General features: G+C 37.6%; 1 protein-coding gene across 2 annotated transcripts in view; it reads left to right on the forward strand.

Moving 5' to 3' along the window:
- Positions 1-2,874: 2,874 nt before the first annotated feature.
- CEP162 (centrosomal protein 162) overlaps positions 2,875-27,465 on the forward strand; it is a 93,605-nt gene continuing 69,014 nt past the window's right edge. For both annotated transcript variants that reach the window (XM_007195908.2, XM_057527968.1), the window contains exons 1-8: positions 2,875-3,006; positions 4,065-4,180; positions 14,657-14,768; positions 17,156-17,302; positions 17,637-17,820; positions 19,774-19,841; positions 25,038-25,153; positions 26,779-26,809. In XM_007195908.2, coding sequence (XP_007195970.2) covers positions 4,124-4,180; positions 14,657-14,768; positions 17,156-17,302; positions 17,637-17,820; positions 19,774-19,841; positions 25,038-25,153; positions 26,779-26,809 — 715 coding nt within the window. In that variant the 5' untranslated portion in view covers positions 2,875-3,006; positions 4,065-4,123. The remainder of the gene's footprint in view (positions 3,007-4,064; positions 4,181-14,656; positions 14,769-17,155; positions 17,303-17,636; positions 17,821-19,773; positions 19,842-25,037; positions 25,154-26,778; positions 26,810-27,465) is intronic.

Consider the following 27,465-nt stretch of genomic DNA (forward strand, 5'->3'; position numbering starts at 1 on the left):
TACTCTGCCAAAGCAATTTCAGCATGTCTACCTCATTTTCCTATTGGCCATTATCACATTCAGGCTTCAAGGAAACACCCCAGCAGCAGACGAGGACCAACGCCAGGTGTTCTCACTAGAATGTTGAACCTCAAGGCATGAGTGAGTGTTCCCATGTCAATAAATCCTTATGCAGCCTTATTTTATTCTCCCTACCAGTTCAACGCTCTCAAGATTCACTCCTACATGTGTTCCCCCGGTTCCTTTTAGTATATATAACGTGGGACCTGCACTTTCTGTAAACCATTTCCTCCCAGAGCAAGGATTATATTTCTGTGCTCAGAAGATGTCTGAGACCTGACCTGGCCTGACCTCACTGGCATGGAGATGGTGAGTGGTGGCAGGGCTGGATCCTGAAGAGGACAAGTGTCGTCTGGTGAGTTGCCTTCCTGATATGAGGGTCTCTAAGTCTTTGCAGGCTCTTCAGGCAACAGGAGGATGCTCTCTTTTAGCAAAGGGAATGGGACTGCTTCTGCCAGTGTGGAGAGTTCAGGGAAATCTGAGAATTCAAGATTCCCAGAATCATTTACCCAAATGTCTATATTCCTGGTTTCAGGATTTAACTGTTTTCAACCAGGGCCCTAACTCAGGATACCCAAAGAGGCTGTGTCTTCATTCTCCTTTGCACCTATGCAGCAGAAAATGATGATCTCCTCAAATGCTGATAGAGGCCCTTGGCATTTACCATGTGCCTTGAATCGATTTTGGCTGACCTGAGCCAGTCGTTTTCCTTGTTTCAAAAAATTCAAAGAAATCAATAAAAATCCAGTCATCCTTATAATTACCACTGCCACCATACCATTCAAGTATAACAGAAAGTATATGAGTCAACCCTTCATTTTCCACCTGTACCTATGCCCAATGAACCTCATATGATAATCGTAGAGCTGTGTTCCAATGGTTATCACCACCCCATTTCCCATTAGCAGTGGGATCGTCATTGCCATCTGACTGTTGAGTTACTCAGTTCCTAAATCCCACCCTAATGGTCCATTTTCCAGGGCTAATCCTGATCTATCTATCTTTCCTAGTGTTTGCCTGAAAGCAGAACATGAGATAGAGCTCTGCATGAGAGTAATTTACTCAGGAATGGGTTGCCAAGTAGCAGTAGCCATGAACAAGGAGAATGACGTAGAGAAGGATGGAAAGCCAATACAAGAATGTGCTATCAAGTTGGTCTCTGTTGTGAACAACTGGTTCTGGATCACAGAGGACATTCTGATTAGTCTTATGAAATGAGTATCAACACTGTAAGGGGAATCGTTTGTTCATCAGCTCCAGCCCCCACTGATCAAGCTTGGGCCTGTAGAGATTAAGTCCCCCACTTCTAAGTTGCAAATGTTGAGTGCTGAATGGTTACCCACAAGGATCAGAAAAGTCCCACGGATCAGAAAGGAAGCAGTCCGCACTGCAAGCTCCAGGCAGGCACACGGACGAGCTACACCTGTGTGTAGCTAGTGACAGCCTGAGTGGCAGTGGTCCCAGTAGCTGTGGCAAGAGTAAAAAACGAGGCCAAGAAGATCTGAGGCTACTACGTATGTGTGAATTAGTGGGAAGGAGGCCGAATTTGCAAAACGCTTCCTAGTAGGTATGGGTGGAGAAAGCTTCCTAGAGGAAATGGGGGCTAAATTGAAACCTAAACCACCTAAAGGATGAGTAGAAGTCAGCAAGGGCTGATAAAGAGGAGACAGGCCATTTTCAGTGAGAAGGAAGCTTTCTCCATCTTCTCAGAAGTTGAGGTGGCTTCTAATGTCTTCCAACCACACCCTACTTCTTCTACAATAGCAGTGGTCATACAGAATTGCAACTGTCCGATCACTTATCTGCTCCCCTAGACCAAAGACTCTGTTAGGGCAGGGATTATCACTGTCTTCGCCCACGCAGCACATATTAGAAACAAAAGTATAAACTTAATTGAATTGTCTTGTAGATTGTAAAGATTAAGTGAAGTAATGCATGCACAGCTCCTAACAACTAAAGTGCTCAGTAAATAGTAGCTTTTTAAAATCTCTATTATTATCGAATCTTTATCATAGGGCACATAGCATGTACACATTTGTATCGCAATAAACACTTGCTGAAAGAAAAGTTCAGGCCGGACATGATGAGGTCCTTAACTCTGTATGCCAGCAGCAACGCTTTCAACTGCTGTCGCTTTTACTTACTTTTTGTATCCTAAATGCTGTCCTCTGAAACTCCAACGTGCGTTGTGTTCTTATTTTTTTAGAGGAAGGAATAGCAAAAATAAAATAAAAATCCAAGAAAGTAATTGTAAGATGCCGCTATAGAATGGGGGGAAAGGAGGGGTAATGGGGAACCATAGCGATGTTCTGATATGGGTAGGACTTGGGGTGTGTCTGTGTATTTTCAATTTCTTGTCCACTAGATGGTGGAACAGAGTCCCTATCCTGGCAACAGAGTTCTTCATCAAAGGTTACACGTTCTCGCACAACGCCCACGCAGGGCTTTGCACGTGAAGGAAATCACCCAGTAAGTTAAACTTTTTCAAGGCTTCCGCTTGTAAAGCAGAAAGCTGAAACGACACAGGAGGCAAATGTTAGGGAGAGGTGAGAAGGGAAGAGAAATGCGGAAAGACAAGGAGCAGGGGAGCTAAACTACATTTCCCAGGAAGCCACGGGCGCACCTGCCCCACCCACCACGCCCGTTACGGCGCTCGCGACCCTGTCGTCCATCCACCGCCCCAAGGAGCCCAGAGAAAGCCACGGAGTCTCCACTGGTGCAGCAGCGGCGGCGGCTCCAACCCGCCAGATCGTCCTGCTGAGCCACGACCACTCCACCCTGCGCTCGTAGAGCCGAAGAGACACTCACCGCTGCCCCTCTGCTCCCGCGAGCCACGTGACCAGCTCCGGTCATGTGACTCCAGAGCCTGGCAGCTGAAGTCAGTTACCCTGGCAACTGCTGGGCCCCCTCAGACCATCCGGGAAAGCGGGGAATTCAGAAGCAAAGGTAGGTGAGGCGTGCATACTTGCTTCCCACTCGGTTCAGCAGGGCCCAGGCTGTGCTCAGACCCGCTGCTCAGGGCTTTAGTTTCGGGTCACCCCCTTCCTCCACCCCGGCTCAGCTGCGGGCGCGTCTTTGTCTTCCCGCCGACTCCGGAACTCGCGCTTCCTGGGGCCTGGGACCCTCTGAGTGGGACCCGCATTTGACCCACAGTTTGGGGCCAAGACCTTAACCGCCCACACACTGAACTGAACAGAAATGCAAATGAGGGGGAGGAGGTGTTACCCCGCAGGCTGAGCAAAGTATTGTCCAGATCTCCACACCTCCCGCCTCCACAAAAGGAAGCTGAGGTCGGAGCTGCCTCATGGAGTTATGGTCCAGAAGCTGGCGCAGATCCGAAGTTGGATTCTTTAGGGAGACTGGGGAGAGTTGAGCATTGCAAGTCACCATTGCGTAGTTTTTGTTGACCTTCCCTCCATCCAAGAGAAACATAATTTGTTCTAATTTGCTCCATTCACTTTGTTTTAGGTAGATTCTGAGTCTTACGGTATTAATCCAGAAATTTGTATCTGGAAACGCCCGCATATCAGGAAACAGTCTATTTTTCAAAATTTTTTGATACGGATTGATAAGTAACTAGCTGAATGATAAGATGGCACAAACTCTGTCCTGCGCTTTGCAAAAGGGAAACAGTCTTTTGGATTTGCTAGTTTTTACTTTTTAAAAGTTTCCTTGAGAAGCCCTGGTTTGTTTAAGGGATGTTAAATAACACACACACGCACACACACACGCTAATATGCATAGATGTAGGAAATATTCTTGAGGCCACTTTTTAACAGCTGGATGTTAAGAATGAAAATGTAATTCTCAACTCTAAGTCAAACTGTGAAAGCTGCTTTTCCAAATCAGTTTTATTAATGAATTAGAAATCTCTTGTCCAATTTACTGGTCAGTAATTGTGTGTATATGCTAAATCAAGAGAAATGTCTGAAGTTCAAGTCTGACGGTTTTTATGATGTGATTTGGATTTCCTTAAAGGATGTTTATTGTCTCTTGCCATTTAGCGTTTCCAGTGTTGTAAATACTTCGGAATGTTTACTTTGGGAAGGGAAAATTATTGATAATGGCCCACTATTCCAAAGAAGAGCTGGATGAAGAGTTCGAACAGTTCATGAAAGAGGTAAGTTTATATTTTTAAAAGCTATATTGTAAATTGTCCCACAAGAAACTCATTCTTCTAGGATGCAATCAGCCTATCATCAAGCTCTGTCACCTGTTTCCAAACTATATCTATCATCCCTCTAGTTCTCTCCCTTTTCACTGCAACTTTCCTAAGCCAGGACACCATCATCTCACTAGGCTACTGCAACAGTTCCCACGTACTGTCCAAGCGTTCCTTCACCACACTGCTGCCAGCGTGGTTTGTCACATAAATCAGACTTTGTTACTCCCAATGGAAAACACTCTATTGGCCTCCCATCACATATAGAGTAAAATCCAGACTCCTTTCTGTGGCTTACAAAACCCTGGATGATTTTGCTCATGCCCACCTCACTGACTATACACTGCTCTTCCCCCTTTTCCATTCATGCCTTTTTTCTCCTCCAGACACGCCAAGCTCGTTTCACATTAGGAGCTTTGTACTGTTCCCTCTGCCAATAATGCTGTCTGTTCCTCTATCCTTTACCTGGCTGGTGAAGATCTCTTTTTAAAATCACTACCTAAGAGAGGTTTTTTTCTGTTGATCCAGTAAAAAAGTAACTACCAAGTTCCTTCTTATACCATGTAGTTAATTCTCCATGTAACTCTTAGAACGATTCATTATTTCACTTGTTTAGCTCTCTTTTCTGCTCCCATAAGAATGAATGGTCTTTGACATGACAGCTGTATTTTTTTTTTATTGAAGTATAGTTCATGTACAATATTATATTAGTTCAAAGAGTGATTCAATTTTTATAGATTATACTCCATTTAAAGTTATTATAAAATACTGGCTGTACTCCCTGTGCTGCATGATATATACTTGTAGCTTATTTATTTTATTCATAGTAGTTTGTGCATTTTAATCCCTACCCCTACCCCTATTTTGCCCCTCCTGCTTTCTCTCTTCCCACTGGTACCCACTAGTTTGTTGTCTATATCTGAGAGTCTGTTTTCTGCTTTGTTATATTCATTTGTTTTATTTTTTTAGATTCCACATATAAGTGATAACATACAGTATTTGTTCTTCTCTGACTTATTTCACTAAGCATAGTACCCTCCAGGTCCATCCATGTTGTTTCAAATGACAAAATTTCATTCTTTTTATGGTTGAGTAACATTCCATCATATATCTATATACCACACCTTCTTTATCCATTCATCTGTTGATAAACACTTCCATATCTTTGATAGTGTAAATAATGCTGCTATGAACATTGGGATGCATTTATCTTTTCGAATTAGTGTTTTTGTCTTCTTAGGATATATACCTAGGGATGGAATCACTGGATCATATAGTAGTTCTGTTTTTAGTTTTTTGAGGAACCTCCATACTGTTTCCATAGTGGCTGTACCAATTTACATTCCCACTAATGGTGTACAAAGGTTCCCTTTTCTCTACATCCTCACCAGCATTTGCTATTTGTAGCCATTCTGACAGGTGTGAGGTGATACCTATTTGGGGTTTTGATTTGCATTTCCCTGATGATTAGCGATGTTGAGCATCTTTTCGTGTGCCTATTGGCCACGTATATATCTTGTGCCCATTTTTTAATCAGGTTGGCGTTTTGTTTTTTTTGTTTTTTTGTTTTTTGATATTGAGTTATATGAGATGTTTGGATATTAACCCCTTATTGGTCATATGATATACAGTTGTTTTCTCCCGTACTATAGGTTCTTTTCATTTTATCAATGGTTTCCTTTACTGTGCAAATGCTTTTAAGTTTGATTAGGTCCCATATGTTTATTTTTGCTTTTGTTTCCTTTGCCTTAGGAGACAGATCCAAAAAAATATTGCTACAATTTATGTCAGAGTGTTCTGCCTATGGTTTCTTCTAGGAGTTTTATGGTTTCAGGTTTTATACTTAGGTCTTTACTCCATTTTGAGTTTATTTTTGTATTGATATATGGTGTGCGAAAATGTTCTAATTTCATTCTTTTACATGTAGCTATCCAGTTTTCCCAGCACCACTTACTTCAGTAAGAGACTGTCTTTTTTCCAATGTAAATTCTTGCCTTCTTTGTTGTAGATTAATTGACCATAAGTGCATGGGTTTATTTCTGGGCTCTCTGTTCTGTTCTGTTGATGGGTGTGTCGGTTTTTGTGCCAGTTCCACACTGTTGTGATTACTGGAGCTTCCTGGTATAGTCTGAAGTCAGGGAGCTTAATACCTTTAGCTTTGTTCTTTTTTGTCAGCATTGCTTTGGCTTTTCAGGGTGTTTAGTTGTTCCGTATAAATTTTAGGATTATTTGTTCTAGTTCTGTGAAAAATGTCATACATGTTTTGATAGGTATTGCATTAAATCTGTAGCTTGCTTTGGGTAGCATGGACATTTTAACAATATCAATTCTTCCAATCCATGAACACGAGCTATCTTGCCATTTCATTGTATCATCCTCAGTTTCCTTCATCAATGTTTTATAGTTTTCAGACTATGAGTTTTTCACCTCCTTGATTAAGTTTATTCCTATGTATTTTATTCTTTTGGATATGATTTTAAAAAGGATGGTTTTCTTACTCTTTCTGATAGTTCATTATTAGTGTATAGAAAAGCAACAGATTTCTGTATATTAATCTTGTATCCTACAAAGCTACTGAATCCATTTATTAATTCTGAGAGTTTTTTGGTGAAGACTTTAGGGTTTTCTATATGTAGTATCATGCCATCTGCAAATACTGACAGCTTTACATCTTCCCTTTCAGTTTGGAAGCCTTTTATTTCTTTTCATGTCTGATTGCTCTGGCTAGGACTTCCAATACTTTATTAAATAGAAGTGGTGAGAGTGGGCATCCTTATCTTGTTCCTGATTTTAGAGGAAGAGCTTTCAGTTTTTCACCAATGAATATGATGTTAGCTGTGGGTTTGTCATAAATGACCTTTATTACGTTGCAATATGAGTTTAGATACCAACTTTGATGAGAGTTTTTGTCGTGAATGGATATTGAATTTTGTCAAATGCTTTCTCTGTATTTATTGAGATGATCATGTGACTTGTTAATGTGGTGTATCATATTGATTGACTTGCAAATATTGAAACATCCTTGCATCCTTAGAGTAAGTCCTACTTGATCATGGTGTATGATTCTTTTTATATATTGTTGAATTCAGTTTGCTAATACTTTGTTGAGGATTTCTGCATCTATATTCATCAGAGATATCAGCCTGCAGTTTTCTTTTTTTGTAGTGTCTTTGTCTGTTTTTAATATCAGCGTAATGGTGACCTTGTAGAATGAATTTGGGAGTGTCCTCTCTTCAGTTTTTTGGAATAGGTTGAGAAGGATATTAGCTTTTTATATGTTTGGTGGAATTCCCCTGTGAAGCTATCCTGGACTTTTGTTTGCTGGACGTTTCTGATTACTAATTCAATTATACTACTAGTGATTGGTCTGTTCAGATTGTCTGTGTCTTCCTGATTCAGTTTTGGAAGATTGTATGTTTTTAGAAATTAATCCATTTCTTAGGTTGTCCAATTTGTTGACAGGTAACTGTTTGTAGTATTCTCTTATGATTTTATTATCTGTGATATTGGTTGTTAGTTCTCCTCTTTCTTTTTTATTTTGTTTGTTTGGGTCCTCTCTCTTTTTTCTTGATGAGCCCCTGGCTAAAGGCTTATCAATTTTCTTAATTTTTGGGGGGACTTCCCTGGTGGAGCAGTGGATAAGACTCCACGCTCCCAATGCAGAGGGCCTGGCTTTGATCCCTGGTCAGGGAACTAGATACCACATGCATGCTGCAACTAGGAATTCACATGCCATAACTAGGGAGCCTTCATGCCGTGACTAAGGAGCCGGTGAGCCACAGCTAAGGAGCCCACGTGCTTCAACTAAGGAGCCCGCGACTACAACTGGGGAGCCTGCCTGCCACAACTAAGACGCCATGCAACCAAAAAAAAAAAAAAAAAATCTTTCTTATTTCAAAAAACCAGCTCTTGGTTTCATTGATCTTTTTTATTTATTTTATTATTATTTTTTTTGGTCTCTATTTTATTTATTTCCTCTCTGGTATTTATTATTTCCTTTCTTCTGCTGACTTTGGACTTTGTTCTTCTTTTTCTAATTCCTTTAGATGGTAGGTTATGTTGTTTATTTGAGATTTTTCTTGTTTCTTAAAGTGGGCCTGTATCACTGTAAACATTCCTCTTAGAACTGCTTTTGCTACATCCCATAATTTTAGAAAGTTGTGTTTTTTCTGATTTCCTCTTTGATTTCGTCATTGACCCATTGTTTTTTTAGTAGCATGTCATTTAGTCTCCACGTTTGTGTTTTTCCCATTTTTCTTCCTATAATTGATATCTAGTTTATACCATGGTGATTGGAAAAAATGCTTGATATAATTTCTGTCCTCTTTAATTTGTTGAGACTTTTTTGTGGCCTAGAGTGTGGTCTGCCCTGGAGAATGTTCTGTGTGCACTTGAAAATAATGTGTATTCTGCTGGTTTGGGATGGAATATCCTGTAGATATCTGTTAAGTCCATCTGGTTTAATTTGTCATTTAAGGCCAGTGTTTCCTTACTGATTTTCTGTCTGGATGATCTGTCCATTGATGTAAATTGGGTATTAACATTCCCTACTACTTTTGTATTATTGCCAATTTCTCCATTTATAGCTGTTAACATTTGCTTTATATATTTAAATGCTCCTATGTTAGTTACATGTATTTTAATGAATGTTATATCCTCTTTTGTATTGATCCCTGTATCATTATACAATGCCCTATTTGCCTTTTGTTCTAGACTTTGTTTTAAAGTCTGTTTTGTCTGATATGAGTATTGCTACCCCAGCTGTCTTGTTTCCATTTGCATGAAATAACTTCTTCTAACCCCTCACTTTCAGTCTGTGTGTGTCTTTATCTCTGAAGTGAGTCTCTTGTAAGCAGCATATAGATGGGTCTTGTTTTTTTTTTTTAATTTTATTTATTTATGTATTTATTTATTTATGGCTGTGTTGGGTCTTCGTTTCTGTGCAAGGGCTTTCTCTAGTTGCAGCAAGTGGGGGCCACTCTTCGTCGCAGTGCACGGGCCTCTCACTATCGCGGCCTCTCTTGTTACGGAGCACAGGCTCCAGATGTGCAGGCTCAATAATTGTGGCTCACAGGCTTAGTTGCTCCGTGGCATGCGGGATCTTCTCAGACCAGGGCTTGAACCCGTGTCCCCTGCATTGGCAGGCAGATTCTCAACCACTGCGCCACCAGGGAAGCCGGGTCTTTTTTTTTTGTCCAATCAGCCACCCTGTGTCTTTTGATTGGAGCATTTAGTCTATTCACATTTAAAGTAATTATTGATAAGTATGTTCTTACTGCCATTTTGTTACTTTTTTCTGGTTTTTGTACTTATTCTCTGTTCTTTTCTCCTTCTTTTTGTTTCTTCCCTGTGGTTTGATGATTTTCTTTAGTGGTATGCTTGTGCTCCTTTCTCTCCAGTTTTTGTGTCCATTGTTGGGTTTTGATTTCTGGTTACCATGGGGTTCATATATGTTGATCTATGGTTATATCTACTTGTTTTAAACTGGTAGTCATTTAAGTTCAAACACATTCTAAAAGTTCTACATTTTTTTCTCCCCTCCCCAACATTTTGTGTTTTTGTGTCATATTTTACATCTTCATGTTTATCCCTTACCTTTTTATTATAGTTATAGCTGATTATACAATTTTTGTCTTTGAATCTTTGTACTAGCTTATTTAAGTGGTTGATCCACAGCCTTTACTATATATTTGTCATTATTAGAGGGGTTTTTCTTTTCCTATACATGTCTACTTCTTGTTGTAGCATTTTCTTTTCCACTGAGAGAAGACCCTTTAACATTTCCTTTAGGGTCAATTTAGTATTGATGAACTCCTCTAGTCTTTGCTTGTCTGAGAAGTTTTTCATCTGTCCTTTAATTCCAAATTATAATCTTGCTGGGTAGAGTATCCTAGGTTTTAGGTTTTTCCCTTTTGCACCTTAAATATATCATGCCATTCCCTTCTGGCCTGCAAAGTTTCTGCAGAAAAATCAGCTGATAGCTTTTAGGGGGTGGAGTTCACTTGTATGCGACTCTTTGTTTTTCTCTTGCTGCCTTTAGAATAATCTCTTTATCTTTAACTTTTAACGTTTTAATAACACTTTAATTGTGATATGTCTTGGTATGGGTCTGTTTGGGTTCATGTTATTTGGGACTCTCTGTGCCTCCTGTACCTGGATATCTGATTACTTATTCAGGTTCAAGAAGTTTTCAGCCATAATTTCATCAAATAAATTTTCAACTCCTTTCTGTCTGACTTCTCCATCTGGGACACCTATAATATGAATGTTGGTACACTTGATGGTATCTCAGTGTTCCCTTAAATTGTTTTCATTTTTTAAATTTGGTTTTTTTTTTCATGTCTGATTGGGTGATTTCGTTATTCTGTCTTCCAGATCACTTATGCATTCTTCTGTATCACCTAGTCTGCTGTTAATTCGTTCTAGTGTGTTTTTCATTACAGTTGTATTCTTCAGTTCTGGCTGGTTCTCTTATATTTTCTAGTTTCTTGTTAAAATTCTCACTGTGTTCATCTATTCCTTTTTTTTTTTTTTTTTTTTTTTAAATTAATTAATTAATTTATTTATTTATTTTTGGCTGTGTTGGGTCTTCGTTTCTGTGCGAGGGCTTTCTCTAGTTGTGGCAAGCGGGGGCCACTCTTCATCGCGGTGCGCGGGCCTCTCACTGTCGCGGCCTCTCCCGTTGCGGAGCACAGGCTCCAGACGCGCAGGCTCAGCAATTGTGGCTCACGGGCCCAGTTGCTCCGCGGCATGTGGGATCCTTCCCAGACCAGGGCTCGAACCCGTGTCCCCTGCATTGGCAGGCAGATTCTCAACCACTGCGCCACCAGGGAAGCCCTCATCTATTCCTTTTTCAGCATTCTTATTACTAATGCTTTGAACTTCTTACCTGGCAAATTATTTACCTCTGTTTCATTAGTTGTTTTTCTTGTTCTTTTGTTTGAAACAAATTCTTCTGGCTTCTCATTTTGTTTAACTTTCTCTGTCTCTATGAAATTAAGTGAAACAGTTACCTATTCCCATCTTGAAGGGGTGCCCCTTTGTGGGAGTGTCCCTGTGCAGTCTGCATGTGCCTGGTGGCTTTGGTGGGAGAGCTGGATCTGACGTGAGCCTGAGTTGTGTCTTTCTCCAGGGTGTGCTGGCAGCCATCACTTTGGTAAGAGGTGGGACTGGAGTTGAAGGGGCTCAAGGCAGAGCCAGGTGTGAGCCAGGGCTTCTCCTCACTCAGTGGCCAGCACCACCCTATGAGGGTTGGGAGCGAGTCCCAAGGTGCTGGAGCAGAAGCCCTGAGGGTTGGGTCCCAGCTGGTTCTGTTCCCTGTAAGCATGTACCCTTTCCTCTCCCAGCATTGTCACATTGTCATCTTTGCCCCAGAGAGGAGTAGTGCTGGAGCAAGAGGGGCTGGAGTAGGGGTTTGGCTTGGGCCAGGGCTTGTGCCAGGGTGGTCATAGGAAAGCAGCCAGAGTCCCGTGCACTTTCATTCTGCTTCCTCCACCTTGTTTCGGGAGTAAGGAAACATGGGCACTCTCTTCACGAGCAGAGTCTCGGTTTCTTACAGCCCCACTGTCGGTCCCACTGGTTTTATGACCAGCTATGGGGACTCATCTTCCCAGTGGCAGACCCCAGGGCTGTGGCCCTCAATATGTGGTTCTAGCCACCTACTCCCCACAGTGGGTTTCCAAGCCTTTTAATCCCCTTCCTTTTCTGTGTCCCTTCCCTGGGGAACAGGTCCTGACCTGATCACTTTTCTTCCCTTCCTACCCGATTCCATATGGGTCTTTCTTACAGCTTGTTCCACTTAACGTAACAATTTCAAGGTTCATTTATGTTGTCATATCTATCAGTACCTCATTCCTTTTTTTATAGCCGAATGATATTCCATCGTATGGATTTGCCACATTTTGTTTACCTACTTATCAGCTGATGGACATTTGAGTTCTTTCCACTTTTTAGCAATTATGAATAATGCTGCTATGACAATTGTATGTAAGTTTTTGTGTGGTTGTATGTTTTCACTTCTCTTGTGTGTATACCTAGGAGTGGGAATGCTGGGTCATATGGTAGCTCTATGCTTAACCTTTGGAGGAACTGCCGGACTGTTTCCTCAACGGCTGTGCCATTTTACTCTCAGCAGAAGTGTATTAGTAATATTAGGGTTCCAGTTTCTCCACATCCTCACGAGCACTGTTGTTAACTGGGGGGCCAGCTGTTTTGTTTCGTTTCGTTTTTAATGATAGTAGCCTAGAAAGCAGCGTGGAAGATTGTCAGAAGTGAGAATACCTACTGTGTATTAGACAGTAGGCTGGGTATTCTCTGTTTCTTTGCTGATCTTTGCCACAGCCCTGCAAGGTCAGTGTCGCCATGCTTGTTTTATATATGTATAAACTGAAAAGAGGCGTAATTTTCCCTAAGCAACAGAACTAGCTTATTTTGAAGTTAAAAGTTTGAACTCAGATCTGTCTGGCTCCAAGAACCTATAGTCCTTCTTTCACACTTTTACGTAGCCATGGGTTTAGGAGGAAAAAACTGAATCTGAGGCAGATTGTCAGAGTTTGGTAAACAGCGAGAGATAGAAAGGAGAGAGAAATGCAACATTTCAGGGTGACAGTGAAGTATAAGACTGTGTGGAAGGTGATGCAACTAAAATTCAGATGGAGTAAAGAATACTCTTTCTTTTCTCCTCCCCTCATCCTGCCTGGTGGTCAAGGAAGACAGTGAGTTCTTTTTGAAGATTTAAAAATGGCATTCTTAGAAGTCATTGGGATAGAGTTGTTTGGTTGCCAGGTGGAAATGTGTGTGTAGTCATCTCAGAAGTTTAAGAAGTGCCCCAGGTACCAATGTCCTAGTTGGGGGACCATATAGAGTATTTGAAAGTGGACAGGCCTTAGTTAGAGAAACCCAAGTTTGAATCCCAGCTCTGTATCACTTACTGATAGTCGCAACCTGGGCAAGTTGCTTAACTTCTCTGAGCTTACTTCCCCATCAGTAAATCTCTGCTGGATTATTTAAAGACTGAAATAACCTGAGTATAGATCCTGACATAGAGCAGGCAAATAATTAATAAACGTTGGTTTCTTCTCCAGAAAAAGTGTGTAGAATAAGGATAAAAAGGACCAAGAGCAGAGTCCTGGGGAAGTCTCGTGTTAAAGAAAAGGGCAAAAGGACCAAGAGCTATTAGAGTTGGTTAGGAAAGGTCACAGAGGTGAAGTATAACCTGGAGGAGGTGGTGCTATGAGGTCGAAGGGAGAGATTTTCAGGAAGTGAGAGTTGGTCACCATGTCAAACTCCATGGTATGATCAGGGAGATGACTGACAGTCATCCTTTATTTGTGGCATGTAGGAGGCCTGTGGTGACTGAGGAGAGCTGTTTTGGATGGGGACCAGATTTTAAGGGGTTTAACAGTGACCTGGAGAAGTTAGAATGTACATAAAGGAAAGGTGATAGGTAGAATGAAAGGGAGGTAGGAGTAAGGAACTTTGCCTGTTTGCTTTGTTTTGTTTGTTTTCGTTTTTTTAAGTAGGGTAGACTTGAGTGTCCATTCTTATTCTATACAATTATGCCAGGTGCTCTGCTAGGCCGTGGGGATGCAGTGACGAGCAAGTTTATAACCTGAGGGAAGGAGGGCAAGGAGATTGAGGAGGGAGTGCGGTGCAGAGATGCATTAGGATAACCCAGCAAACGAGAACTTGGTGAGGCGACAGGTGGCCCCTCTGCGGGTTCTCTTGGGGGTGGAGGAAAGAATTGCTCTTCTGAGAGAGGAAAGCAGTGTCTTAACGGGTGAGTTTAATGGTGGAATGAGGGGAAGGAGAAGGAGGGTGGTTTTTGACCTAAGGTCTTTATTTTCTCTGTGAAGAGAGAGCCCAAGTTATTGGCTGAGAGTAAGGGTGCTAGATCGGGGTTAGAGTAGGGGTTTAGGATTGTAGTAAGATTTTGAACCTGAAGAGGAGAAAAGGACGAATAAAAGTTTATTAAAGTTTATTAATCATTGTGACAAATGCGAATTTCTCTGGTAAACACCTCACACTCAGTTCTTCCTGGTCTTAGAATTTTGTGTTCTTCTAGAGTGATGCTAGGTGATTTTGCGCAATCATTATTTATTCTTAGACCCGAGATAATGTCTAAAAAAGGATTATATCCTTGTATTCCTTCCTGATTAGGTTTCTTGATCAAGTTTTTTATTTCTTTGTTGTTATTGTTGATGTTTTTCTCCTTGGTTCGTCTGCTTGTTTAATTCTGGGTATGAAATCAATATTCAGAGATGTATTCTTGATGTTTAAGTTATTTTGACCCCATAAGTCTAGAAATATATGAATTGATACATAATTGCTGAGAATGTTTAGGTGATAACTGAAATATCAGAGAACGAAGAAACATTTTCAGTGATAAATCTGGGATTCTTGAATTTAAAATTCACTAGCTTATATCTGATTTAGCTTTCAGATGATTCTTTTGAAAATTCAAATAAAACACCAAGACAACCTAAAGAAGTGAAGAAGAATGATACAATGCCATGGTGGATAACTGAAGATGAATTTGAAGATGGTGGTAAATATTGCTGATTTTTAATTTCAAATTATTTGACCACAGGGGGGCAGTCAAGACTTTTAATTCTGGATTTTCTTACCATGCTTTTAATAAATATATAAGGAAAATAATACTAATAGTGTGAATTTTTGAAGTTTGACTTGATTTTCATATTACTTAACTTTATGATATATTTCTTATATAATAGCGAATCTATGTTTCTGCATCATCAGATTATTTTACATTGAAATAATTTATCATTACTCAGTTTAAGATGGTGAATAATATTAGGTATGTTTATATATTATCATGTTTAATGGTAAATTGATTTAAAGTGATTTAATAAAATATTCTGACAATGTATTAATGTCACTGCATTGGGAAGATTTTAACAAATCTATAGATTTTGGTATTGCTCTCTGTTAATGACAGTAGAAAAAAATAATTTTATTACCTTAATGGTAAATAACTCATTATTGATCCTGTCTAGCACATGCGTATATCTTTTTTGGAACTATTCCTACTCACGTCTTTACAAATAGAAAATTACTCTCTGGGTGTTTTCTTCAGTATAGCTACTATATATGATACTGCTGTATTCGCAAGGATCCTCAGATTACCTCTATTAAGTACCTATGTTCACACTATTTGTGTATCACTAAGCACCATTTTATGAACTGATAGGATTTCTATATCTCTTCTTTTTCCTTGTGCTCCTTGACCCTCAACAGTAAATAATAAATGTGTTTAATAAATAAATGTTACTGTGAATTTGATAGTCACTTTTCTGTTCTTCTTAACACTTTACAGTAGGGAATTGCCTTATTGAAAAGTTCAGTGTGTTTTCATAAATCCATAAACCACGCACAGTGCTAAAGTTTGCATGTGAAGAATTCTTTTTTAGAATCTTTCCCCCTATTGATGCTTGAAAAGGATATTATATGATTAAGTGCTATTGAAATAATTGACAATGATTTGTGACTTATTTAGCATTAAAATCTTTCTCTAGAAAGTAATGAATCAGAGATGGAGTATGCAAACTCACCCTAAAGGGAAAGAATAGGTCCTAGACCAACACTTGAATGTAACCTGACTAAAGATACTAAATTTTTTTTAAAAGAATGTATCAATCAGAGTGGATTTGATTAGTAAAGGATGCAAAGGATACTTAGCAAGGAGACTTTGACAGTGTCCATTTAAACACAGGGGAAGAAGGTTTCTCTGCCCAAGGGTATAACCTGGTCCCTGGTTCAGTCACAAACATTTATTGAGTTCATGTTATGTTCTGAGTACTTGGCACTAGTATGCAAAGAGAAAATATGATTCCTGCCATCAAGAGTGTAGAAGCTTCTAAGGGAGAATTGAACACCCCTTTTGAGAGGAATGCATTCCCAATCTTACATAGACGCCATTAAACATCAACATTGAGCTACTTCAGCCTTATAATTCTGCTTTCTCTTTCAGTTGTCATAAGGACAAAATGTTCTGCCTAGTTAGTGAAACGGTCTAATTCTCCTACTGGTTATACTCTTCATTATAAATAACTGAATTGGATCTTGGTTTCAGTTGTATTAGTCTCTCACGAGGTTGGTTAGTGTGGGTCACATCCCTGAGTCCATCTTCAGAGCCGGGCTGAGACCCTGGACAGATGCCCCTGACCTTGGTGTGTATGTTTTCATTTGAAGTGCCTATAGATATATCTCCTGATTTTCTCCAGCTGTGTGGAAGTTATTATTGGATCAGTTAAAACCGTTATTCACACAGAGCCATAAAATAATTTGATTCTAAAGCCTTTCCAATAGGATGCTAAGTAGGAAATTGAAGTCACAACTTGTAACTTCTCAATAAGGCTTCCTTCTAAGCAAAAGTGGTATTTTTCTAATCTTATTATTTGTATTATATAGTTATTTTATTCCATATATCAGTTTTTTACAACAAATATATACTGCTAGGGTAAAGACATTTTGATATTTTATAACTTTTCCAGTGTTTTCTAGTGCTTTTAGAATGAAGAGCAAAACCCTACCCCCAGCCTATGAAGACGAGCATGGTCTGACCGTTGACTCCTGCCCTGGGATTACTTCCCCAAGTGGCATGGTATACTGTATTAAGTACTTGTGCTTCAAAATAATTTTTAAAAAGTCTTGTCTCATTAGGCAAGTTTTTGAAATATTCCACTTAATAAGATGCACTGCAATGAAATAGAATTGTAATTTTTGTTTTGTGAATTTTTGGTCTGATGGATTTTTATTTCATAGACCAGATTTATTTCATAGCTACTGTCTACTAGTATAACTAATATAACAGTATAACTAGTCTAAGCTAGTATAACAGTGCTACTGTGTTGGCATAGTAGTCAAAACAATTCTCTTAACATAAATATCCAACTATATTAAATCCCATCCCAGGACTACTTGGAACAAATGTAAGCTATTTGAAAACAAAGAAGACTCCTCAGCCTGTTATGGAAATAGAAGAGGAATCTGCTGAAAGGATTCAGTTTCTTAAGAGCAGTGGAACCTCTATCTTAAGTATTGACAGCTTAGAGGCCAATGGTAAGAATTGTGATGGATGTGAGTTGACAGGTTAATTACTATGCTTATAATCAGGATTTTTAGAAAAGTTAACTCATAACTATCTTGGAGCCTCCTTTACTGAAGCGTGTAGACAGATTTAATATCTTCCTAGAAGGTTTAGAATTATACCTCTGGAGAAGCTTCATAGCCTTACATATTATAATGAATATAAAGCTATATTTGAGTAAGAGATTAAGTGAAGTATGTTTCAAATTTTTGAAGTCTTACTATGTAATGTCAATAAATACATCATTAAAATTAATTTTTTCAAAATTCTATGTGTTAATGAAATATATTTGTGCTTTCCATTTAGAGATAGTAGTTCCTGAGCTCAATCATAGTGTTCTTGGATTGGGATTGGACACATTAGAAGAGCAAGAGGAAAAAGAGCAATTTTTTGCCAGGCTTGAGAAAGGCTTCACATCTTCCATTGATTACTCAAGATTAAATAAAGAATTGGATTCTAATGACTCCACACATTTTAAAGCTTTACATAGGTAATGTAAATACAATATAAACTAATCATTGAGTGATTTTTGTGTCTTTCTGTATTTTTGAAAGGCTGGTAGATGCATGGAATTGAAGGGGTAAACATATATAACAGGCAAAATTTAAATCTTATTTTTAATTCTATTTTCTCTTCATTATTTCGGTCAGGGGTAACGTGTATGTGTGTAGAATATGATTTATATATACATATATATATATGGGCTGGAAAATGTTGATGTGTATTTGAGAGCCTCTAGAGATCTGAAATTTCATGCATGAGGTACTTTTGAAATGAATAGCACATTGCCAAATAGACCTAACTAGGAAGGTAATTTGTTAAGTGATTTTCCAGAGATAAGGTCAATAAGAGAGTCCGTAAGAGAGTTTGTGTCCTACCTTTGTGTATGGTTGACCCTAGTGATTATTAGGAGACCTCATTTATCCTGGAAATTCTACTAGTTGACTGAGCGGGTGCCTTGTAAGTGCCGTAGACCTTGGCATTCTCAAGACTTCTGTGAAACCTGATATCTTTAATTTCCTCAGTTTCAGTTTTCCATTTAATTTTTTAAATCATAAATGAAAGCCAGATTACAATTTTAAGATTTTAAGAACACCAAACTATATTTAAATTAAGGGTCAGGAGACTCATAGCCTCTGGTTATTAGAGTGCCTGGTCTCCTCAAGATGCTTATTTTCTTAGTGGACAAAGCAGTGACCCTTACGAACTGTGCAGGGTCTGAGATTTTTACCCTACTTGCAGGCTAACAAGTCAGCCTGCCAGTTTTATGAACGCTGACAATAGACACAAGATTCCTGGGTCAGAAACAAAAGGACTTTATTTCTCATCACAAAAGCAGGACCTGAGGGTCACGTTTATTTGCCTTAGTTTCCCATGCCCCACAAGGTTCACGGCGTCCATGATGGCTGTTTGCCAGTGCAATGGGTTGCCTTACAGGAGAGGGTCACTGAGCCTGGGGAATCTTTGCTTTAGAGTAAGAGGAAACAAGCCTGCTTTGGGGGCAGAAACATTGCCTCGTCTCTCAAAGTTGCTCACTGCACACAACCCTGAGAAGTGACCTAGGAAGGAGGGTCTGTGCCTTGCGTTCGTGGCATACCCAGCAAGAACACCTAGGGACCCTCAGGGCCCATGGTGGTTGCCTGTCCTAACAGTGACACAGCTTAAACATACACAGGTTTGCTGGCCACAAGTTTTTGCCCCTTTGCAATATTTCTTAACATTTCTTTGTTCTTAACGATATTCTTAACTACTGATATTTCTACACAAGAACAACCTAGTCAGAGTGCAGTAGTGTATTGAGTATGCAATGGTATTTTCTGCTACTGTTATTAGAGTTTATAGTTTCTTGGATCTGCTAATAATCTCACTAAAGACATGGTTGGGGGACTGAAAAAGGTAGAACTGATTCTTTGGTTTGAAGGAAGGCAGTATATGAACTAATATAGCCAATATAATTAAAAGTAGCTCTCTTGTCACCTTGCTGAGTATTTACTGGCTCAAGGCTCTCTTTCAGCTTCCATTTCAGGATGAAATTGCTTATTAGCATGTAAATGCTGATTCTGGCAGTTTTTTTCTGGTCTCCACATAGACTTCACTGATTCTTACAGCTTGTGGTCAGTTCCTAATCTTTAGCGTAGAAAGGCTGGCTGGGCCCTGAGACATGTAAATGCACATATTTATGTATAAAATTGTGTATATTTGTGTATAAAATTAAGAAAATGGCATTTTTTCCCCTTTGTATTACTTTGGCAGCTACAATTAGTCTTAGATCCTTTATTTTCAAAACATTTCCCTCATAGCTTCCCAATTTTTAGCTTTTGCTAGAACAAAAGTACTTGAGAAGAAGTATGTAATGTTAGAGGTTTTTAAAAAATATACACAAAATATTGCATGGTAATGTATTATTAACATGTAATAGTAAATTAAGTAAATATTTTTCCAGTAATCAAGCTAATGTGGAACTGACTGAAGATAAACATGAAGATGAATCAAAACATGAAGAACTGGCAGGTAATTTCATTGGTTCTAAAATTTACAGTATTTGAAAAGATAATATAGCTTTTAATAAAGACATTGATAAGAGAAAAATAACAGGAAAATCATATTATCTTGGAAAGAGCTTGAACAGGTAGAGTGAGTTGCCTACAGCACAATTGCAGCTACTGAGAAATTGTTGTAAGTGCAGGACTGCTTCGTTTGTTGGGAGTGGGTAGTGGACCCATTTGGAAGACAGAAAAAGTACTTTTGTGCTAGGACCAGGGGAATGTGTGCAGTCAGGACAAATACCTCCAAAGCATGGTGAGGGAGGTGTGTCTTTTTCCATCTTTTGACTTTAGATGTGTCTGTGTTTCTATATTTTAAATGGCTTTCTTTTGGTAGCATATAGCTGAGTGTTGCTTTTATATCCAATCTGACAATCTCAGACTTTTAATTGAAGTTTCTACCCTATGCAAAAATATATTAATTGGTATGGTTATTTACTGTTTTGCCATTTGTTTTTTTAATCTTCCCATCTTTTTTTGGTTATTGCTTTTGTGCTACATTTTATTGGATTGAGTATTTATACCATTCCATCTTAACCCTTCTTTTGGCCTGTTAGTTGTACTTCTTTGCTGTATTTTTTTCTCAGTTGCCCTGTGATTCACAATATGCATCTTTATCTTATTAGAGTCTACTTTCAAATAACATTATACCACATTACATGAATCTTAACAGTAAACTCCCCCCAACCTTTTTGCTATTTTTGGCATACATTTTTCTTCTGCATATCTTAAAAACCCCACAATGCAGCAGTATTATTATTATTATCATTATTATTATTGCTTTTAACAATCTGTTATCATTTTAAAAAATTTTTAAGGAAGGTAAAAAAAATTTATACATATGTAAAAATTTATATTTATCCATGTATTTACCGTTCCCAATGACTTGCATTTCTTTGCATAGATTTGAGCTTCTTTTTTTTTAACTTTTTATTTTGAAATGAATTTTTAAAGTTTATTTTAAAATTAAGATATAATCGATATATATAACATATTAATTTCAGGTGTACAACATAATGATTCAATATCTATACATTGTGAAATGAGCACCATAATAAGTGTAGTTAACATCTGTCACCTTACATAATTACAAAAAAATTATTTTTTCTTGTGATGAGAACTTTTAAGACCTCTTCTCTTAGCAACTTTCAAATAGTTGCTATCTAGTATTACTTTGAGTTTCTATCTAGTATTATTTTTGTTCAGCATGAAAAACCTCCTTAACTTTTCATGCAGTGCAGGTCTACTAGGAATAATTTCTCTGAGGTTTTGTTTATCTGAAAGTATATTTTGCCTTTGTTTTTGAAGAACACTTTTGCTTGATATAAAATTGTAGGTAGTTTTTATTTCTTTGAGCACTTTAATGATTTCATTCGATTGTCCTCTGACATTATTTCTCATGAGCAGTCAGTGGTAATTCCTGTTATTGTGATTTTGTATATATGTTGTCTTCTTTTCCCTCTGTTTTCAAATTTTTCTCTTTAGGCCAGTTTTGCGGCAATTTGATGAGGATGATCTTGGTGTGCTTTTCTTGTATTTATTCTGTTTGGAGCTGGTTCAGCATCAATTGATCTGTGAATTTATAGTTTCCATCAAAATCAAAAAATGTTTTTGCCATTAATTATTCAAATATCATTTCTGCCACCCCTTGCTTTCTGATCCTAATTACAAGTGTGTTAGAAAGTTATATTTTGTCCCACAGGTCACTAAGACTATTTCATTTTTTAAACCTTTTTTTTCATCTCTGCTTCAGTTTTTATTGCAGTGTCTTCGGGTTCACTGATTTTTTTCTTCTTTTCTTTAATGTTTTGCTAATTCATTGAATGATTCTTTTTTTCTTTTACTCTAGAAGTTTCTTTTGGATTTGTTTTTTCATCTCTTTAGTATGTTTCCAAGTCCCCAACATTGAGCATATTCTGCTGATCCCAGTATTTGTTCATTTCTGGGTGTTTTTCTGTTGGCTGCTTCTTCTCCTAGTTGTGGTCACTTTTTCCTCCTTGTAATTCTAGTAATTTTTTAACTGAGTGTTGAATATATTATAGATTTTTTACATTGTTGAGTGTCTGGATCTTGTTTTCTTCTTTTAAGGAGTATTGAACTTTGTTCTGGCAGATAGCTTGAACCTTTCAAACCTTTTCTTCTGCTTTGTTAGGAGACGTCAAGAGGAGCCTTACTTAGTCTAGCAGAGTTTGACCCTGCTACTCATGCACAGCCCTCCTGAGATTTCCACTGAATGCCCCTACTGAACAATGAGGATTTTTTCCACTTAAGCTGGTTAGAGCTTCAGAATCTCCTTACCCTGTGCCAACTCTGGGAATTGTCTGTCTAGCCTGCAGCTTCCCAGTTATTCTCTGCTCCAGCTGCACATACCTGACTCAGTATTCAGGAAAGACTCCAGGAAAGATTCAGAAATCTACTCCATGTAGATTTCTAGTGCTCTATTTCTACAGCAGTACCTTCTCTCTTTATCACTGCCCTGCAGCTTCTAATCACCTTGTCTTTTCTGTACTCTTATCTCTGTATCCTTAACACAGTGAGACCGTCCTGATCTCCCCCTCCCTGCTCAGCGCTCCAGGATGTACATACCTTCTAGTGAACGTAGGGCTCAGCTCACTTGTTATCTTTCTTGGGAATCATATTTTTGTGCTGTCGATTGTCCAGTGTCTGAAAACAATTGTTTCATATATTTTGGCCATTTTACTCATTATTTACAAAGTCCTTGATATCCAAGATGTTAGAGGAGAAAGTCCTCTAGATTCCATCATACTTAAATTAAAATTTGCAGCCAAATTTCCCAACAGAGAATGGAAAATGTCTCTAAAATGTATCTTTTAGATCTTTTACATTGAGGATTGTTTACCTATTTTCTATTTATGCAAATAATATTTTCAAAGTTACAAGGGTATGGAATATAATAGTAGAAACATATAACGTGTAACATCTTCCTGTCAAAAGGTCAGAACAATAAAAATTAATATTCTCATTGTTTTCCAAACAGTATGAAAGAGCTGGATATTGTTGTCTCTGATATTTTTCATATGAGAACCACCTTTTCAATTGGGTTTTATTCTTTCATTTTTATATAAACTTAATTTCCCTTGGTGTTTCTTTCAGAAATCTCTGATACACTGTTTTCCTTCCTGTTATTTCTTGTCCTGTCTGTCTCATTTCTCTCTGTGACTACCAGTAGCATTTCCTTCTTACTTCAAACGTAGTTTAATCATGACAAATTCCTGAGGAGGAGGTTGGTCTTTTATATGTTGGACAATAGTGTTTGCCTACAGACTATTCAGTTAGTAAGTGCAACTAACAAAATGTAGTTTTGAAAAATGCACATTAGATTAGCACTTTTCTTAATCAGAAATAATATTTGTCTTTATTAACTTTCAATTCAGATTAAGTGCAACACAAGCTATAATAATACTAACAAAGATAATTACTACTGCTAAACATAATGGCTAACACTAATATATAGTACATATTATATAACACTTTAACTCTTAATCTTCTCAGCAACCCTCTGAAATAAATACTATTATCATCCCTACTTTACAGATGGGAAAAATGAGGCAAAGAGGGTTTGTGACCTGCTTTTGGTTCTACAGCTGAAAACAGTAGAACCAGGAATTGAATCCAAGTCTTCTGGCTCCTGGTCATGCTCTAAGCACTGTGCCACACTACCCGAACTGTTTCTTATACTGCTTCTTTGCAGTGACACAAACGCTGCATCCCCCTCCATTGATTTCAGATAGTTCCCAAATCCCAAGTAGTTGTCTGAGTTCATTGTCATACCCTCCCTTATCTCCTCTCTCCTTGTTTATCATCTTTACTTAAGAAAGACTAATCACTGAGGTACTTAAAATTCAGTGATTCCCACTAGAATATTAGGATCTTAATCATCTGATATTGGTCCTAGCATCTAGAATTTGTCTAATACAAGGTAATTTCTCAGTAACTGTTTTGTGAATTGAATTATGTCTACTGATATTTAGAAAATCCCAGGCAGTGTTCTTTCTCATACAGAAGAGAAGGAAAGATGTGCTTCTCGTCCTCAGAATGTAGATATTGATGTAGTTAACCAACTCACCTAGCTTATCTACCTAAGTCACAATACCCATGCTGTTCCACCATTGTATTCCTTATGAACTAAGATGGAGATGTTTCTGTAAGTAGATCTCACTGAAAGCATCTCTATTTAACTTAATTATTTTCAGACTTCCATTATTAATCACATTCAAGTTGTCCCCTCTCTTCTAAGAGAAGACTGAAGGACGGCCATTCCAGAAGCAGACTGTCTTTTACCTCGTGCAGTCTTTCTCCCGTCAGGCCATCCTGTCTCTGAATGTGATCTGACTTTTGAAATACAAATAAGATTATGAATGATCAGTTCCACTCTGAAAAGGCCATTCCTGTTCTATAGCCCACAAATCTCAGTCAGTCCTTTGATTTAAGGGCTGTAAACAACGAATTAAAAATTGATGAAGAGATCCTGGCCAGATAGTCCCTGCCCACCTTTGCCATAAGTAGCCTGATGGCATCATATTAACATGGACACACCTTTCCCTTCTGCTACAAAGCCATTGAGATATAATGTGGGACTTTAGCTGAGAAGTGCCCAGGATTAAGAAACAGTGGAGGTCATATAAGTCTAGTATTTACCTGAGGGAGGGGTCAGAGATAGACCTTTCATAAGTACTGCTTAAGGGTTACAGAAGAGATACCTATAAAGACAAAAAAAATCAACTTAAAAAAAATAAGCAAAATCCAACCTTTTGTTTAAGAGTGTCAAGATTTCACAAAAGTGCTCCCTTTTATAAGTAAACAATTTTGAGATTTTTGTCTTTAAAAAATCAAGTAATTGAAGTTTGTTTTAAAGATATAAAATTTCTTGAACAGCTCTAGAAATTTTCAGTTGGTTAATTATACAAAATATTAAAAATGTAAAACTGATAACTGTTTGAAAGTACAAAAATAAAACCCAAGTCTTACGAATTGAATTTTCTTTAAATCTTTGCCCAAAAAAGTATGTTCTTCAAGGTATCTTTATGTTAACATTTAAATAAATTATTCATATGCAGACTTCTTTTGGAAATCAGTAATATTTTTGTGGAATTTGACTTTTTTGACAGTATGATCCTTGTATTTTTAAAACTATTTTCTCCAGAAAATTATAGTGATGATTTTGAAGATGAGGAGGATATTGATGCACCTTTGACTCCTAAAGAAGAGACTAATTCTAAAGAAAATTCCAAATCAGAAAAAATAAATGTACCTAAACAGGTATGTATCAATTATATGTTTGACAGTTTGGAAACTTCTTTCATCACCTTAGCTGACTGTTGCTGTATAAAGAGCTCAAAACACAGAGTTCTTTATAGTCTAGCTCATTGTTGGAAAGTTATAGGTCTCTTAATACTCAGACGTTTTCTTAACTCAGGTGTCAATTTAAATCTTAATGAAATACATGGCAGTTGATGATTTTCTGAAAGATTTCTTTTGGCAAGTTTCCTTAAGCTTTAGAAATTGAAAACTTCATTAAAATCTCAAATCTAATTTTTAAACAGGTATATTAAACTATACTTTTCTTTGGTAGGTCTTGTCCTTGTGAAGTGCAATACATAGCTGCCTCAGTATTTATGCTAATAGTGACATTACTCTCTGAAACTTACTGGGCTAAGATTGTAAACTAAATTATTCCATTCACATTAAGTGTTGTTGTACTCTACTTCTCTTGTTTCTCAGTTCTTACCAAGAATTGGCTACCAAGACTGGCTAAGGGTACTAGTCCATATTGCCTGCCAGACAGAACTTATCCTTGAAGCTACCTAATAGTAACCAGTAGGACAATTACTATTTGTTATATTGGTTTTGATCTGGATAGTCTCTTTTGCACCTGTGTGTTAGGACTAGATGTTTGGAACATATATGAAACCATAGACTCTAAATAAAAGCAGGGATCACTTTCTGGGTATTAAGAAATACTCTTATTTTTTAATTTACCTAGTACTTTGTCCTTGGTATCATTATGTCACTCAGTTTGTGGGAGAAAAGAATATGACCTTAGAAATACATGAAGGTTAATGCGATCTGATAATTATGCTTAGAAAGTTAATGGGATTCATACTTGGAATATGGCAATTACAATACTTTGTATTACAGTAATTTCTACTGGAAAAATAAATAGGTCAGTAGAGGGCACAATAGTTTGGTATATTAAAAAAGTATAGCCTGTATAAAAATGTGTCCACCTAAAGGTGGAAGCCTAGTAGAGAGCCGTCTGAGTAAGGGTCAAAATAGGAAGGAATGAAAGCTCTGCTCTTATGGGTGGATCCTATACAGTGCCTATCCAAGTGGAGAATATAGGTGACACAATTAGAAAACTTACTCTAAGGGAACCTATAATTTTGACGAATTTCAGCTATCTTGCCATTTGATGGCCTGCCTTTTTTGAAGATTTTTGTCTCAAAATGTAGATGAAATGATGAGTGCAACTTATATTTGATCATTAATTTTGATCAATAGGGAAAATGGTGATATTATAGCAGGAATGTTATGTGAGCTAGCCATGTTATCTTAGAGTTCAAAAAATAGGAGAATTTCTGAGCAAGGTGGATGAACAGGTGGCATTGAGATACTTTAAACGAGGCTTATAAAGGCCTGAATTAATTGCTGGTAATCACCAAGGTTCTGAAGAGACTTCCAGAAGTTCTCTCACAGCTACATTCTCTAGTCTTATAGAATTGTCGGTGAATGAGTGTGATGAAAGAAATCTAGAAAGCACGTTTCTTGATCTTTTCATAGTGAAGTAAAGCACTGGCTTTCAAATTTTGTTATTCTTTTGCACTGCAGTCATTTCGTGTAACTTCAGTTTCAAATCATGTAACTATTTTCTTTTTTTAATTTAGGAAGAAGAGAAAACTGGCATGCTGGCTAATGGTAAATATTATGTATATTCATAAATTTTCATTGGCAAAAAATTGGTTTATTCAGAATTATATCTAAATAATTCTGAATAAATTAAACTATTTTTGTTTTTAAATATTTTCTGATGAATTAAACTTTACAGATTTTCTCAATAATATGTTCCTTATGCCTACCTTAAATTCTTCCTGTTGTATTTAAGAATACTTATTTTTTAAAAGCCCAGCATGCCTTTATGGATAAATTGTACCAAACATTCAAAGATGTATTGATATCAGTCCTTGTTAAACTCTTACAAAAAATACAGGAAGAGGGAATTTTTCCAGACTCATTCTGTAAGGCCAGCATCACCTTGATACCAAAACCAGACAAATATTCCTCAAGAAAACTACAAAAAAGCAATTCTATTTACAGTGACATCAAAAAGAATATAATACTTAGGAATAAACTTTATCAACGAGGTAAATTATGCTTAAAACTATAAAACATTGAGGAAAGAAGTTGAAGAACACACAGATAAGTGGAAAGATATTCTGTGCTCATGGATTGGAAGAATTAATACTGTTAAAACGTTCATAGTACCCAAAGTGACCTACAGATTCAGTGAAATCCCTATCAAATTCCAATGATATTTTTCACAGAAATAGAAAAAACAATCCTAAAATTTGTAT

The sequence above is a fragment of the Balaenoptera acutorostrata genome, chromosome 14, assembly GCF_949987535.1.
Source record: "Balaenoptera acutorostrata chromosome 14, mBalAcu1.1, whole genome shotgun sequence".
Lineage (NCBI taxonomy): Eukaryota > Metazoa > Chordata > Mammalia > Artiodactyla > Balaenopteridae > Balaenoptera > Balaenoptera acutorostrata.